General features: G+C 41.3%; 1 protein-coding gene across 2 annotated transcripts in view; it reads left to right on the top strand.

Moving 5' to 3' along the window:
• Nucleotides 1–15738, top strand: part of NALCN (sodium leak channel, non-selective) — a 257201-nt gene extending 241463 nt beyond the window's left edge. For both annotated transcript variants that reach the window (XM_056862109.1, XM_056862108.1), the window contains 10 exons: nucleotides 467–535; nucleotides 1538–1686; nucleotides 2553–2646; nucleotides 4619–4751; nucleotides 5685–5800; nucleotides 6139–6296; nucleotides 8535–8685; nucleotides 11738–11884; nucleotides 12786–12903; nucleotides 15546–15738. In XM_056862109.1, the coding sequence (XP_056718087.1) occupies nucleotides 467–535; nucleotides 1538–1686; nucleotides 2553–2646; nucleotides 4619–4751; nucleotides 5685–5800; nucleotides 6139–6296; nucleotides 8535–8685; nucleotides 11738–11884; nucleotides 12786–12903; nucleotides 15546–15733 (1323 nt within the window). In that variant the 3' untranslated portion in view covers nucleotides 15734–15738. The remainder of the gene's footprint in view (nucleotides 1–466; nucleotides 536–1537; nucleotides 1687–2552; nucleotides 2647–4618; nucleotides 4752–5684; nucleotides 5801–6138; nucleotides 6297–8534; nucleotides 8686–11737; nucleotides 11885–12785; nucleotides 12904–15545) is intronic.
• Nucleotides 15739–17804: the final 2066 nt, after the last annotated feature.

Below are 17804 nucleotides of genomic sequence, written 5' to 3'. Positions count from 1 at the left end.
TCACCTGCATTATCTCCTTGGAGGCATAAAGCAGGCCACTCCTGAAAACAGGAGGCTGGATGAGGTGGACCTCTTGTCTATATTCTTAGGCTATCACCAGCCTGCTGGGGTATATTCTACTCCATCCTACCACTCCACTGAGCAAAGTTGGAAGCCTTCCTACAGCCTAAGGAGCCTTTCTCCAGCTCACATGGCTCTCTTTTTGGAGGAAGAAGCCCTTAACTTGGAGAAAGTCTTCTTAGGCTAGAGACTTACTGGAGTGGTGGGATAGGGGTATGATCTACCCTGCTCTCTCCATGTAAGAATGAAACATAAACAATGAATGAAAGGGCAGCTGGCTCTTTTCATCTGGAAGCTATTTTATATGCTGATTGTTGTGTGTGCAATTCAGATAAAATTCATAAGCCAGCTATGTTAAGGCATAGTATTGAAAGGAGGAAAATAAAACTATTGTGTTTCATTCCAGAATCCCTACACATATATGATGGGAGCATGTGTCATTGTCTTCAGGTTCTTCTCTATTTGTGGCAAGCATGTGAGTGTACAAATTAGTATTTATTATTTTTATAGTGGTCATGTATTGGGTATAAATGAAGTCTTCTTTGTTTGGAAGAGTTCTTTCGAAGAAGAAGAAGAAGAAGAGTTGGTTTTTTTACCCCGTTTTTCTCAACCGAAAGGAATCTCAAAGCGGCTTACAAATTCCTTCCCTTCCCCCTCCCCCACAACAGGCACCTTGTGAGGTAGGTGGGGCTGAAAGAATTGTGACTAGCCAAGGTCACCCAGCAGGCTTCATGTGTAGGAGTGGGATAGAAACCTGGTTCACCAGATTAGAGTCTGCCACTCATTTGGAGGAGCGGGGATTCAAACCCGAATCTCCAGATTAGACTCTGCCGCTCTTAACCACTACACCACTCTGGCTCTCGAAAGCTAGGAATGAAAGAACCTCAGCAGAAAGCTAGACTAAATATTTAATCATCCTTAGCGAGATCAGAAACATTTGAAAGCTTCTTGAATCTAAACTAGAACAGAAAAATAATCAGCATTGCCGCCCAAAGCAGGTTTACACCATTCTAAGCCCATTGACTTCAATGGATTTAGAAGGGTGTGACTCTGTTTAGGATTGCACAGTAGGATACTAATTGAGAATAGTGATTATCCACACACATGCACCCCCCCCAAAAAAAAAAACACCCTGATTTGATTGTCCTAATCAGACTTTATTTAGAATTTATTTAGGGGATTTGGGGGGGATTTTAGGCCAGTGGACATAGGGTTGGTATGTGTAGAATCTAGGCAGTATCAGGACTTCTGTATCTTTGGGGTTGCATAAAAGGGAATTTATATCACTAGTTTCTATTGTCACTGAAGCATTATGACTTGGCAACCCTCTGGGGTCAATGAGGGCCAATAAACGGTTCAGTTTATTTATTGGAAGCAACCAGCCATTTCTTTGGCTTCAGACTTCTGGCATTATTCGGTTGCCTCAGAAGCAGAAGTTTATGCCCCCTTTCCATTGGCTTTTCTTATATCTTTCTAGGTGACACTGAAAATGCTGCTGCTGACTGTAGTTGTCAGCATGTACAAAAGTTTTTTCATCATAGTAGGGATGTTCCTGTTACTGCTTTGCTATGCTTTCGCTGGGGTGGTTTTATTTGGCACTGTGAAGTATGGTGAAAACATCAACAGGTAAGGGATTTTGTTTCTTAAGGAAATAATTGGTATTATGATACTTGTGCTTGAGGACTGGAATGTTTGTTGAATTACGGAGATGCTCAGAACATTTGGGCCCTGTTGGAAAGTAGGTTTATGGACATAAAATACACACAGCATCAATATTATGGTAGTCTATATGTACCCCCGTAATTATTTTGTGTAACAAGAATAACTTGATGATCAAGGATTTCCAGGAGAAGAGGGTGATTATTGTACAGGAAGCACAAACTAACCTCATGTTGTAAAAAATGGTTAATATACCATGTTTTCATGTTGAGGGCCAGCCAGGATGAGGGAGGAAGTAAAAAAAAGTTCAACGAGCCCTAGTTCAGTTCTCACTCAAACACGTGCAAATATTTTATACTGAGTCACACCACTAGTTCATCTAGTTCAGTATAAGTAGTGGCTCTCCAAAGTCTTAAGGAAGAGGAGAAAGGTCGTTCCCAACATCTGGTACCTGAATTTCTTGTAACTGGAGATTAGGGTTGCCAGCTCTGGGTTGGGAAACACCTGGAGATTTTGGGGGTAGAGCCCGAGGAGGCCGGGGTTTGGAGAGGGGAGAGACTTCAGTGCCATAGAGTCCAATTACCAAAGCAGCCATTTTCTCCAGGTGAACTGATCTCTATCGGCTGGAGATCAGTTGTAATAGCAGGAGATCTCCAGCTAGTACCTGGAGCTTGGCAACCCTACTGAGGATACCATCCTCTCCTACGGAACTATGGACCACTGAGCTGAACCCAGTGTGGGGGACAGGGAAGGACCAAGCCCTAACCTTTCTTGTGCTGAATTTTCCTTGTGATACACTAAAATAGATTGTTTGTTTGTTTGTTTGAACACAGGCATGCCAACTTTTCATCAGCTGGTAAGGCCATTACTATACTCTTCCGAATAGTCACTGGGGAAGACTGGAACAAGATAATGCATGACTGCATGGTAAATTAAACACAATTCTAAAAGACACAAAAACACAGAGGCACTCAGCATCTAAAACCTTGACTATGTATCTGAGCAGGGATGTCCTTTTTTAAAAACCAAAATGGTATCCTTCACACAAAACCTCATTTGTTGTTTTCTTTGAACATGGTTTAGGAATAATTCCATACATTTTGATCTGTCCATTGTGGGGGAAGGGAAGGGAAGGAAAGTCTTAGAAGGCCTAAAAAAATGCAAGCCTCTTGACTTGACCAAAGTCAGCCATCAGACAGTCACGGTAAATCATGGCACACATCGCCACAAATACATTTCTGCTTCTGCTTACTAAGTCTTACTTGACATTTCATGTAGGAACAAGGGTTTATGATGAATGGGTCATTCTGTTATTCTAAGTTCTTGGGTAAACACTCAAGAAAGTACCAAAGTCTACTTGGGAACATAGCATACCCACTGCCAACATATGTTGCAAGGATTCTGTAAGATTGCAGTAGTCGTATCTCTCCACAAATATTTATAAAATCTGCTTATATGGTGACAAAGTTCCCTCCTAGCCATCTTGGTGGGACGGAATTCTCCTTGTGTATCAGTACGCAATAAATTATCTTAAAGACTACTCTCTGCGTCTGTTTAGTCCAGCCTTCCGGTCTATGAACCCTGTCGGCCCAGAACCAGTATTCCCCTACTCCATCTTGGCAAAGCATCATTAGATACACATGTATTTCGCCGGTCTACATATCCTTATCTTTGATTCAATTGCTAGTTGATAAATATTTCTCACTCTTTGCACCCAGCAGTGGATTTTTGGCTTTGCTGTGCGTATGCTCACAATCTGTTTTGGCACGATACAATCTCAGTAGTCTTCTCCACCCTCAAATATGTGTAGTATTGGTCTAAGAGCTCACACTTCTTTTATCTCTAGCCATCTGCTTTTAACTTTGCCTGAAATGTAAGCAATTTATGTGTTTACCTTAGGCAGTATGATTCTCTCCTTGCTGATTTAGTAAGAATCGGCTGAAGGGTCTCTTCCCTTGGAGCGTAGCCTTTTAATCTCCTCCATTGTCCATGGTGTAGTCTACAAGGAAAGTCTTCAGAGTCTGGGGTTTTTGAGGGGCAGTCTTTTCTAAATATGGGGATATCCACAATTATTATTATTTTTTGTAATGCAAGGAGCCCTGTGGTGCAGAGTGGTAAGCTGCAGTACTGCATTCCAAGCTCTGCTCATGACCTGAGTTCGATTCTGAGGGGAGTCGGTTTCAGGTAGCTGGCTCAAGGTTGACTCAGCCTTCCATCCTTCCGAGGTCGTTAAAATAAGTACCCAGCTTGCTGAGGGTAAAGGGAAGATGACTGGGGAAGGCACTGGCAAACCACCCCGTAAACAAAGTCTGCCTTGGAAACATCGGGATGTGACGTCACCCCATGGGTCAGGAATGACCCGGTGCTTGCACAGGGGACCTTTACCTTTTAAGTAGCAACCAGAGGGGCAGAAGGTATGCACATCATAGTTATGATGCACAGGGAGGGGAGTTTTACCCCGTCCTGTTTTCTCAGTCATTCCTTATCTCTAGAACTGCTGGCAGCCCTGCAGGAAGAAACATATAGGAGCAAATAGAAAAGGAAGTTGGGATATATTTTACCTCAAAAACAGACTGAAAGGTGAAGACTGCAAATTGCTCACTCCTCCTTCAGCGTAACTCTTTGCAGTCTGATTCTCCCCCTCCTCCTCAGTGGAACATCAACAGTGGAAATGTGCTTGCCCAGGAAAACAAATTCATGGATGAGCTGTGGGGATGTATACAGTGGGTTGGGAAGGGAATAATTTAGCATTTTTTCACCTGCACGCCTAATTCTAAAACACATGGATCCGCTGCCATTTCCTTAACTCCTCAGTCTTTACTAATCTGCCATAAGAATCAGGACTTTGTTAACATGTTAATGACCATGTTGTTCCCTAACTGTGATGTTTCTTTTGAAGGTTCAACCTCCTTTTTGTACACCAGATAACGACACATACTGGAAGACGGATTGCGGAAACTATGCTGGCGCTCTTATGTATTTCTGTTCTTTTTACATCATCATTGCATACATAATGCTGAATTTGCTTGTGGGTAAGTTGTCAACTATGGTAATAGAAATTGTCATTATCTGTAACTACATCTAATGTTTATGATATGTTTGTTTATTTATAAGCCACCTGTTTGACCCCTCAAGGTGGTCTACAACACAAAACTATATAAACAAGCAATATAATGATTAAAAGAGCAATAAAAATAATAGGCGTGCAAACCACCATAAAACCTAACAGTTACTATATCTAATAGTAAAGGAGCTGGTCTCCATGCCAATCGTGAAAGCGGCAAAACCAAGCCACTCACAAGGCAGCGGTCTTTCATATGTGTGGAACTACCCTGGTGTGCAGGGAAGAATGTTTCAGTAAGAAGGATGACTTGTAAAATTCTGATATGGAAGGTGAACATGCAATTGGCTTTGATAAAGTCAGCATGGTGTAGTGGTTAAGAGCAGTGGTTTGGCGCGGTGGACTCTCATCTGGTGAACCGGGTTGGTTTCCCCAATCCTCCACATGAAGCCAACTGGGTGACCTTAGGCTAGTCACCGCTCTATTAAGAGCTCTCTCAGGCCCACAGGGTGTCTGTTGTGGGGAGGGGAAGGGAAGGTAATTGTAAGCTGGTTTGATTCTGCCTTAAGTGGTAGAGAAAGTCGGCATATAAAAACCAACTCTTCTTCTTTATCTTTTTTTTGGGGGGGGGATCTCATTCAATTTCCACTGAAGTTAGTAGAATATTTCCAAAATATAGATCAAACATTCAGATTACTGCTGGTGTATCAAATTGTTTAATGCGAAATATATAACATATATTGGTTTGTTTATGGATGTTCACCTGAAAATGTTGATATCAGGTATATTAATATGAACACTGATGTGTTACATTTTTGCCAGTCTCGAGTATATGAGTAAATATCCATTCCACAAATATGTTTGAAAGTACTTATACTGTGTTCAATGTTGGTGTCTTCTGTAGCGATAATCGTGGAAAATTTCTCACTGTTTTACTCCACGGAGGAGGATCAACTCCTAAGTTACAATGATCTTAGGCATTTTCAAATTATATGGAACATGGTTGATGACAAAAGGGAGGTAAGAAATTTCACTGTAATTCCATTTTAGTTAGCTGCCAGAAAGCAAATGCATTTCTTTCTATTAATGGCAGGAGTGGAGTCTGCATATGACATTTCCTTTCAATATGTATGTTCAAGCTAAATCTAGTTTCAAAATTCGCTTGCAGTGACATAAATTTTGAGTACATTGGTAAATCTATTTGGAAGTAAGTCAACATGCTATTCAGCAGGCTTAATTCAAAGGGAAAGTGTCCTTAGGATTGCACCCTGTATCTTTTGGTACTCATACTCAAAGGTCTAACAAAATAGAATCTCTTATTAAGTGTCCATGATTTCAAAGCTGTTATTCTTTCCTAGGGAGTGATTCCTACTTTCCGGGTCAAGTTTTTACTGAGGTTGCTGCGAGGAAGGCTGGAAGTTGATCTGGACAAGGACAAGCTTTTGTTCAAGCACATGTGCTATGAAATGGAGCGGCTCCATAACGGTGGAGATGTAACTTTCCATGATGTACTGAGGTACATGGGGTGGGCCCAAGGATGTGCGGAGTGCAGTCCTAAGCAGAGTTGGCCCCTTCTAAGCCCATTGAATTCAACTGACTTAGAAGGGTGTAATTATTCTTAGGATTGCACTGTTAAATCTCCCTAAATTAATTATGGTTTCCTAGTCAATGTTGTATATAAATTTCAAAACAAGGTAACAATGTCTGTGTAAAGTGCTGTCAAGTGCTGGCGGCCCTATAGGGTTTTTAAAGCACGATATATTCAAAGGAGGTTTGCCATTGCCTGCTTCTGCTTAGCAACCGTGGACTTCCTTGGTGGTCTCCCATCCAAATAGTAACCAGGGTTGACCCTGCTTAGCTTCCGAGATCTGACAAGAGCAGGCTAGCCTGGGCTATCCACATCAGGCCAGGGTTACAATAAAAGCACCGGGTCATTCCTGACCCATGGGGTGATGTCACATCCCGACGTTTACTAGGCAGACTTTGTTTATGGGGTGGTTTGCCAGTGCCTTCCCCAAGGGTTACAATACAGACATGTTATTAGAGATCATAATTTATTTTTACGTCAGAACATAGGAAATTTTACTCAAAATTGAATTAACATTCTTTTCCTAATATACTTATCTGCATAGGGCCAGTTCCCATTACTATATTCATCACAAGAACTCTGCAACCATTACTTAACATTCTGGTTGTGTGAAACTGATTAGCAGTGCCATCCTAAGTGGAATTATACACTTCTAATCTCATTGACTTCTGTGGACATAGAAAGGAGGAACTTTGCTTTTATCGACAGAGGCAGAAGCAAACTGCTACTTAACATTTTTATTTTTATTTTACTCCATTTATTACCCCCCTTTCTCTCCAATTGGGACCCATAGTAGCTTACATCATTAGAACATAAGAAAGGCCGTGCTGGATCAGACCAAAGTGCATCAAGTCCAGCAGTCTATTCACACAGTGGCCAACCAGGTGCCTCTAGGAAGCCCCCAAACAAGACGACTGCAGCAGCACCATCCTGACTGTGTTCCAAAGCACCTAATATAATAGGTGTGCTCCTCTGATCCTGGAGAGAATAGGGATGCATCATGACTAGTATACACGACTCCTCTCCTCCATTCTATCCTTACAACAACACTGTGAATATGTGAATATGTTAGACTGGATATCTGACTATGTTAGACTGAACATGTTAGACTGAATATGTGAATATGTTAGACTGAATGTGTGTGACTGGCCCAAAGTCACCCAGCATACTGTTAGGGCAGAGCGGAGATTGGTGCCTGGGTCTCCCAGATCCTAGACAGACACTCTAACCTCTACACCACACTGGCTTTCTGAATAATTAAAAAACAAAACATCTCGATTCAGGGTGCTTCTGCACTTGTGATCAGAGAATTCACTGGTTGGGTGGGAAGCATTGGTGGAAGGGAGTACCTGGACTCAATGATCTCTTCTTCTCCCCATGAAAAATGTTATTAGCTTTTGACAGGGGAGACAGTGTTGATCACATATTAAGAGTGTCCACACTTTTACTGAATGAGTAATTAAATTGTGGAATTCACTGGAAGTAGAGAGGGCTATCAGTACAGATGGCTTTAAAAAGGGGTTAGACACCTTTTTGGAGGAAAGTTCGTCAATGACTACTGGCCGTAGTGATTAGGAGGAAACGCCACATTCAGATGCAATGAACTTCTGGATGCCAGTGCTAGGAGGCAATACTGGGGAAGACCTTAGCCTCTAAGCCTTGTTTATTAGCCTGTCAGAGCAACCAGTAGGCCGCCATGTAAAAGAAGGTGCTAGACTAGATGGACCATTGGTCTGATCCAGCAGAGCTGCTCCTATGTTCTTATTGGTCTGTTACTTTAGTGATGGTTAGCTGTTTTGAAGATGCTGTGAGGAAATCCAGGGGCAAAGTATTCTTCTGCTAAAATATTTAAATAAATACCACCACCGTCATCCAAGCAGGTTATGGGCTGGTTATCTTGTTTTATACTAACCATTAGATTTATTAATGTGCAGAAAAGGAGGTGACTGTACAATTTCTTTGCTATGCTTAGCTTCTATTTTTCAATAAACTCCCCCATAACATCAGTTTTAATTAACCCCAAGGTCATCAGGATACTTTTAAAAGAGGATGAAGATCTGCTTTCCAAATTAATTGTACAGTATAGCCACAATTGTTTTCATTTTATAAATAGAATTGAAATAACCTCACTACTGTTATTCTAAAGCATGCATATATTTCTTCTAGCATGCTCTCATATAGGTCTGTTGACATCAGGAAAAGTCTTCAGCTGGAGGAACTGCTTGCTAGGGAACAACTGGAGTATACAATAGAAGAAGAGGTCGCCAAACAGACCATACGGATGTGGTTGAAGAAGTGCTTGAAACGCATTAGAGCTGTAAGTTTAATAAGGGTAATAGTAGAAAAAATGTATTACATCTGTTCATATATTTCCCCTTGTGAGGTGTGTGTTGTGTGAGTATTACCTGGTGTGTGTGTGTGTATTAAGAATTGTCATTTGCTTTTGCAAAGTCTTGTATTTTTCATAATTCCTGACCTCCTCAGCTGTTCAGCATTTAGTGAACAGGGATATCTGATGATTACTGTATTTAATAGATAAGAACTGGCCCCAGAGCAACTAGCAAAATCTAGTTGCCATCTAGGGTTATCATTCAGGATAACATTTAGGGGATGCTAAAAAAAATTATGTTTGTGTAGGCAGATTTTTTAAAAAATTAAAAATTCAGTTTAATATCTGCACGGGCACCAATGTCAAAAAAATCCTCACTGGAGTTCAGGTAGTACTGAGTTCTTAACTACTCCTGAGATTTCATGCTGATTCTCCAGATTTCAATTAATTCTACCTCCCTTCTTATGCCTTCCCAAGTTTGTCCAGGTTCATAAGAACATAAGTAGTGGCTGATAGATCAGACCAATGGTGCATCTAGTCCAGCATACCGTTTCACACAGTAGCCAACCCGTTGCCCCGGATGGCCAATAAACAGAGCATGGAAGCCGAGGCCTTCCCCTGTTGCTGGCTCCAGCACTGGTATTCAGAGGTTTGCTACCTCTGTATATCAAGTTCCCTTTACTCATATGTCTAGCCGCCATTAATGGATCTCTTCTCCATGAATTTGTCTAATCTTCTTTTAAAGCCAAGGTGGAAGGAGGGAGAAAGGACTCATAAATTCCTGTGGTTCTTGGGAGCAGTGGAGGTTTTTGTGGCTAGGGGTGTTTGCCAGAAAAACTTAGTTATAACTTCAGATCTGGGTTTGGGGGAGAAATTTTTACCATGATTGCTTATTTTCAGATAGGATATTACCAGTTTGGGATTCAACTCCTTGTGGTTTTAGAGTCTGGGACCATTACTGTTTAGGGTCTGGGGCAGCTGTTCAGATAATGGAACAAATTTGCACAGAACACACAAAGGCGACTGGCTGGAAGTGCTTTGTTCTTCCCCCTTGCATGCATCCAAATGGAAGGGAGAAGTGCCATTGCTCGAGAATTCACTAGAATCAAGGACAAACAGGAACACATGTAGCTGGCTAGCAGCACCCAAACTCAAAAACAACACAGATTTCTTCGAGGAGGGTAGTTTCATTTTACTAAAAATCATGGATTCCTAATACTGCTCTGGAAAATCATGGTATTACCCAAAACAGCGATTTTCGTGTATACCTTCAGCTCGGGCATTTTGTTGTGCACATCCCTACTTGTGACCATACTCAAAGCCCCCATCGCAAATAGGGGGGGGGGGCTGTGGCTCAGTGGTAGAGCATCTGCTTGGCATGCAGAAGGTCCCAGGTTCAATCCCCAGCATCTCCAATTAAAGGGACTAGGCAGGCAGGTGATGTGAAAGACCCCTGCCTGAGACCCTGGAGAGCCGCTGCTGGTCTGAGTCGACAATACTGACTTTGATGGACCAAGGCTCTGATTCAGTATAAGGCAGCTTCATGTGTTCATGTGACTAAATAGGAACTATGAATACTGTCGTTTTTATAAATTCTTGCTCAGGAACACAAAATAGAGAAATGTCAGGTCCTAGACATTGTGCAGGCAGTGAAGGGTTCTGGGATCAAAAGTGTTTGTTGCAAACAGGAAACCATGAGAACACATGGATGCAGCCTCTGCTTTTACCAGTTTTCTCTGTTGCTGCATTCCCCCTACTCAATACAGTTGGGAGAAAGTTATTGGTTAGGAAACAAAGAGGCTATATGCTTGTTTCAGAAATCTTTTTTCTGGCATTTAGGTGCAGGATTGTATGTGTGTTTACTCTCTTTACTGGTACTACTGATTTGTGTGTCACATCTCCCCCTTTGAAGTTTATTTATTTATTTTATTGCATTATTACCGTGCCCTCCCCACCCAAAGCTCAGAGCAGCTTACATGATCCAAAACATAATAAAAACAATAAAACATTTTAAAATACAATTTAAAATGGCCCAGATCAATAATAAATAGGACAATAATGCCCCCCGATGGCGCTAAAATAAAATACAAAAATAGCCATCTGCAGCCGGTAGATGAATCTGACCACCCCCAAGATGGTGTAAGCGGGGGTGGCACTCAGCAGCAGGGGAGGGGGAAGGATTAGGGAGGCCAGTATTTATAATGAGAGTTCAGTTCAGGTGGGCTTGTTTTGCAGAACTTCTGGTCCGAACTGGACAGTATGGAATGGGGGGTGGGCATGGCATACCCCTTCCCCAATTTTTGTAGTCATGTTACAGTTTAGTATTCATTTCAGCTGTTTGGTATTGATTTGACAATGGTATGCAATTTGCCGAAAGGAAGGAGAAAAGATTTTCCCACTGCAAAATTTCTTTGGCTTTTGGATTTATTCCTGTACTTCCCATAGAGAAACTTTCTAGCTCATGTGGGAAATTTTTAGAATTGAAATATACCCCTTTAAGTATACAGTGTCATGATACATAAGGACAATACAGCATTGTTTTTTTTAGAAGAGTCTGTATTATCATACTGTTAACCTTATGTAGTTTCTAATTTAAAACCCACTAAGACTAATTTACTTTAATAGCCTGTGGATGAGCTCTATAAATACTTATTTCTTTTAAATTATCATTTTCTTTAATTGTCACTTTGGATGGTCTCATAAGGTGCATTTAATTTTACTTCAATGGATTGTGTATATATAGCTTTAAAATTATATATATATACAAGCAGTCTGTCTTTTCCCTACCATTGCTAATAGGAATTCAAGGGGATGGGGTGATTTCTCTCAGGGAAATGAAGCAAGAGGAATGCGGCATGACTTTATCTAAAGAAAATTAAATGTGTCTGGAGACTGGATCACTGTTCTCCAAAATGCCATCGGTTTTCTCCCTTTTATAAAGAAGAAAAAATGAAATAAATGTGAAAATCAGGAACAAAACTAAATTTTTGAAGAATATCTTTTAAATACATGGAAAGATTGTTATATTGTATTTTTATAGAAACAGCAGCAGTCGTGCAGTATTATCCATAGTCTCCGAGAGAGTCAACAGCAGGAGCTTAGTCGGTTCCTAAACCCACCAAGCATTGAGACAACACAACCAAGTGAAGATCTGAATGCTAACAATCAAGATAATGCACAACCTGAGGTAGACTTCTTTCTAAAAATCAGGCACAAGCCAGAATTCTCACTTGGGATGGTTAAAATTCTTCATTTCTTTCGTCTCTACAGGATGTGTAGAAGTGTCTATATCCATACTAGCTTCAGGTCCAGCCAAGCTTTTCTTCACCAGCCTACTGTGAAGGAGGCTGAAGTTGGTTCCCAGTTCGTTCCCAGTTGCTTATTCACATCTCCTAGTTCCTGAATGATATTGAGGACAATTTAAAATATCTGCACCCCAAAACAAAGTTTGGACTACCACATATCATACAACCCCACATTCAGGGGACTGTGCCCTCCGAGGGGGTGCATGCTGGGTCCTAGTCCAAAGTCCAGTTCTTGCGCCAGCTGCTCCCAAGTGGGGTGCCCCCAAGACAAAGGCACATACAGGCACTGGGCCCCAGCTGCAACCCAAAAGAATCTTTGGACCACCCCTCATTACACATCCCCACACTCCAGAGACTGTCCCCTGCGAGAAGACATGCAGTGGTGCCTGGTCCAAACATGTGTTTTGCCACCACTGGCTTCTTTTTGGGTTGACCCCCTCGAAACCTGTATTGCAAAGAAGATTTGAATAAGAAACTGGAACAGTTGTGTGCTTTCTGCACCCCAAAGTAAAGGTTGCACCACCACATATCCAGTGTAAGACAGACTGAGAGTTAAACCACATAACGTTATAGAAATAAGACATCCTAACAGTGTATGATGTGATTAGTGTTATGTTAAATTAATATTACATTCATGATTAATTTTAAAAAATTGTCATATGGAACCAACAAAATAAGAGGCAATAAGGAAAAGATCTTGCTTGTTCATTATGTCCTTTTAAATTTGATTGAATGATCGAACTATATTAATAGATTTTTTTCTCTCTTGTTTGTTCTATTCAGACAAGTAGTCAACAGCAGCTCCTTAGCCCAACACTTTCAGACAGAGGCGGATATCGGCAAGACTCTACTGATGCCGGTAAACCTCAGCGGAAGTTTGGACAGTGGCGTTTGCCTTCAGGTAGGTGAAGGTAATCATTAGAGAACAAGACGAAACCTCCAAATGCACTTTGCAGTTGGAATGGGTACCTTGGTATAAGGATAGATTATAATCACAAGGAAGGTGGAGATATACACCCTCTAGAAGAGAGAAGATAAACGGATGTTTCATACAGCTCTTTTCAATCCGTCTATGAGCCATCTCTAAAGTGCTCTGAAGCACTCTGGCCATTTCAAACAGTGTTGTGTTTACCCCCACACGCACCTTTTTCCTCACCATGTTCTTTTTCAGCTTTTTTAACATTCTTAGATCAGTGCTGTAGAGCTAGGCCACAATAGCAATCCAGTGCATCTGAATGCTGTAGATGTAGCAATTCAGCGCTATAACATTCAAATGCATTGGATTGCTATTGTGACTTAGCGCTATAGTGCCATAGCACTAAACTTATGACGTTAAAAAAGAAAGCAAAAAAAAAAATGTGCTGCAAAAAAAGGCAGGGGAGGGAAATGTGGTCCTTTTAGAAGCCCTGCAGACATTTTTAAACAGCCAACTGCAGCAAAGAAGAGTTGGAAATGGGAGAAAAACCAACTGAGCCCCGTGTTGCGGACAGGACCCAAGCGGCTTTGTCTGAACAGGTTAAAAAAAATCAGTTGGCAGCCGGGAGACAAACAGTTGTGTCTGAAATTACACAAAAAAAACATTAGCTACTGGCTGATAAAACGGATTATAAGGGCAGTTTGAAAGGGGCCTAAAGTAAAATTACCCCCTTCTAAGCCCACTGACCTGATTAGTTAAGAAGGATGCAGTTCTGCTTAGGATGGCAGTGTAAAAGAGATTGCGCAGGATTATCTAGGCCTTGTTCTAGAATAAACTAAGGTCATATGTTCTTAGTGCAGCTACCAGTTCCCTAGCACTATTCAATATTTGGGTATTTCTCCAAATTATAAATTCTGTCCCATAGTGATCAAAGTCAAAGATCTCTTTAAATGTTATGGTAGTGTAAATGAATAGAAGATATAAACAGATTATTTCAGAGGGTAGCCATGTTGGTCTGCAGTAGAACAGTTAGATTCAAAACCAGCAGCACCTTAGAGACCAAGAAGAGCTTCAGGGTATAAGCTCTCCACTGTGAACGCTCACTTTGCCAGGCTCGTGTCTGAAGAAGGGAGCTTTGACCTCGAATGTTTGAAACTCTTGTTGTCTCTAAGGTGCTACTCAACTCGAATCCTAACTGTATAAGCAGATAATGGATGTCCAGACAAAAACCAGTGTGAAGGTTTATCATTTGGGTCCTGTAAATTATTAAGCGTTATGGTTGCTTCCGCATGGTGTCCTTGCTCCCCTCCCCCAACTGCAGCAGTTTTTATTTTGAATCCCTATGATATTGTTCTTCTGCCAACCGTTTGGGTTTTTGTGAGTTGTGCTGCAGTTTTTCCCCGGCCATTATTTGTTACAGTCTTTCCTGTTTGGTTTGATGGAAGTATGGACGGGAAGGTGCAGATTTTTGCACTTCCCATCCACATCCAGAACCATTTCTCCTTGCACCCACTGTTTACTCACCACCACCACTGGTGGGGCTTTTTGCCTTTTTATTATCAGTAGTGGATACACTGGTGTGGTGTTAAAATACTATAGTGATATACCTACTATCAATTTTTTTTAAAAAATGCAAAAATCCCACTGGATGGGGGTGAGGAGGCTTGAGCAGAAAGTACAGGAAATCATCCCATGTGTGAAAAAAACGATGACCCTGCATATGTGATTAGTAGATATTAGTAACTTAGGCTAAGTGTGAGTTCAAGTGCTGTGCTGGGTACAAAACCAAACATTTAGTGGACACAGGCTTGGTTGTATTAAAATTACGTTTGGACTAGTTTACCTAAATCAGTTCATCTTTAAGGCATTTAAAGATGTGACACTAGAAGAGATTTGTTGTTGTTGTTTAATTACGTTTTAATTCATATGTAAAACCTGTATTCTGCGATATAGATGAGATATCGTGGCCTATTGATTGCATACATTACAATGGAATGGATAACGATGGGTAGCTGTGTTAGTCTCTCAATAGCAGTAGAAAGGATCAAGAGTCCAGTAGCACCTTAAAGACTAACAAAATTTCTGGCAGGGTATGAGCTTTCGTGAGCCACAAACCTCACGAAAGCTCATACCCTACCAGAAATTTTGTTAGTCTTTAAGGTGCTACTGGGCTCTTGATCCTTTCTAGTACAATGGAATGGTATGCTTCCCCTCTGATATTTTGTGTGAGTTTGTTTAGTCTGATGCTTAGTTCTGGTTTTTTTTAGCCAGAACAAGCTTCTGCTTAGTTCATTCAGTTTATTAGCTAGAAGTATAAACTGCATGAGCTCCCTTGTTCTGAATCTAGTTCCTTGGGCCCCTGTATCTCCCTGTTAATAAATAGAAGTTTTGAGCACACCAATCTCTGCTGTAGGAGCCTGAGTGAGTAACTGAATCATGACCTATGAGTAGAAGGGAATACTACAGATATTTTTAATAAGTTAATGTAGGACAGAAAGAGGAGAGCAATGTTGAAAACAGCACAGAAATAGCACTGTAAACACTCTGACGCATAGATAGAAGAGTAAGATAGTAGTGGAGTAAAACATATTCACAGTAACAAGTAATTGTTCTATTTAATCTCATAGCCCCAAAGCCAATAAGCCATTCGGTGTCTTCAGTCAATTTACGGCTTGGTGGCCGTACGAAATCTGTGGTGTGCAAGATGAATCCCATGTCAGACGTGGCCTCTTGTGGCTCAGAAGTCAAGAAATGGTGGACGAGGCAGCTGACTGTGGAGAGTGACGAGAGCGGAGAGGACCTGCTTGATATCTGACAGGGAAAAGATGCCATTTGGAGTTGGACTTATGCAATGTAACTTTGGAATTAAATCCATTTTGTTCTTGCTTTTAAATCGAAGATCTGGTTGACCTACCCATAGATAAAAAGACAAGTCTTTGGACTGACCATCCTTCAACTTGATAAGATAACTCCACTTACTAATTCTTTGGTATCTGATCTATGTGATGATTATTCATGTAAAGGAAATTAACAAATGGCCATAATGTTCACTAAAAAAAACACCAAAAGGTTTATGGCCCATATCTTCAGTCATATGACTGATTCTGGGGAATGGAGATGGGTCTATTAGGGTGATCGGGGCGGGCCCCCACCAACTCAAGCTTCCTTCAGCTAGCCTCCCTTCTTACTGTCCAGGGAGTCCCAGGCTGCCAGTTCTATGGTCGGTCAGACTCTCTCCTGTCTTTGTTTTAACTCAGCCCTGCAGACAAGCAGATTCCTCCCTACAAAGACAGAGGCTTCCCCCCCCCACCCCCCATTCTTCTACAGGGCCCTCCATTTCAGCACTCAAACTGAGACCAGCAATTAGGGTTGCCAGCTCCGGGTTGGGAAACACCTGGAGATTTTTTGGGTGGAGCCTGGGGAGGGCGGGGTTTGGGACTTCAATGCCAGAGAGTCCAATTGCCAAAGCGGCCATTTTCTCCAGGGGAACTGATCTCTATCGGCTGGAGATCGGTTGTAATAGTGGGAGATCTCCAGCTACTACCTGGAGGATGGCAACCCTACCTGCAATACTCATCTCCATTTTTGTCTCGCAAACCTCACACTTAGGATCAGTATGAGCAGTGGACTTGGTAGGGAAAGGGGTGGGGGATGTAGCAGGGTTTCTTTCTTGAACTGGGTAATCCTACCATTGTTGCAAACAGTAGCAAAAGAAATTGCAATAGGCTGGCAAATGCAGAAGTGTTAAGGAACTACATCGCGGCGCATATATGATAGTATCATTGCACAAAACCAGACATAGTCGCTTCTGCCTACCAACTGACAATCCTGCCTTCCACCCTCCCAAAGCAGCATGGGTACCAGCTGCCACTGATTCTTGGCTTTATTCCTTTCTTTAACAACCCTGTGCACCACAAACTTCTTTTTGATCTTTTTTTTGGAGGGGAGGTCTGTAAAGCCAGTTTACAGTACAGTGTGGCAAGCCGTTATTGGGGGGGGGGAGTTTAAAGCCACAGTGGATACACCCAAGCACTTATAAACACTTAAATGTGCTGGCTTAAAACTTGATATTTGAGAAATTTCACACTAAATTAATGGGTAATGCAGTATATATTTCTTCCCCAATCAGAACTTTTGCCAGGAAAATGATCACCCCATAAGATACAAGAACAGTTTAAAAAACAAATGCTTTTGGTCCTTAGCTTATCCAATACAGATATTGACAAATTACTCGCGAGGACCTTAGGTGGGAAATCTTATTTTTTTACAATATACAAATCCTGACTTGAAAAGCTACCTTTTCTTTTTTAATATGCAAGATATAGGATAGTTTGTTTCAAAATCAGAAAAAAATGATAACGTTGGTTTTATATTCCATTTTAAATTATCAAACAACTTAACTGATGCACGCATTACCTGCACGTGTGCCCGCCGAATAGGTTTCTAGCACACACCTCTTTGTTAACACCAATCACTTGTTATGGCTGAAACGGAGAAGGCCAGGTTGGGCCTGGATTCAATTCACCCCTCCCTAACAACTCTTTCTAAACAAATGATTGGTGCTTTCAGAGATGACCCCTTTGGCTGCCCTTCATGAAAATGAATACCTTTAATTAGAGAGGTTAAAGAATCTTATCATTTGAACTATTCACTGTGTAAAAAAATCACCACTGTGGTCCACTTCTGAAGTACTTTAACCATGCAGTGTTGGTGTTTATGTTATGCCTTTATCATGTTCCCTGTCCTTATTTACACTGCAGATGTCTTTATTTTTTTAGGAATGTGTGATATCGTTGTGCTATGGGGAACATATTAGGAAAACAAGACTTGTTGCAGTTTTAAAATACTGTCAGCCATGTTTGATGTGAACTATGTTTTGTCCAAGA

The sequence above is a fragment of the Euleptes europaea genome, chromosome 16, assembly GCF_029931775.1.
Source record: "Euleptes europaea isolate rEulEur1 chromosome 16, rEulEur1.hap1, whole genome shotgun sequence".
NCBI classification, from domain to species: Eukaryota; Metazoa; Chordata; class Lepidosauria; order Squamata; family Sphaerodactylidae; genus Euleptes; species Euleptes europaea.
The sequence above is the reverse complement of the archived record's forward strand: the minus strand, read 5'-3'. Positions and strand labels throughout refer to the sequence as shown.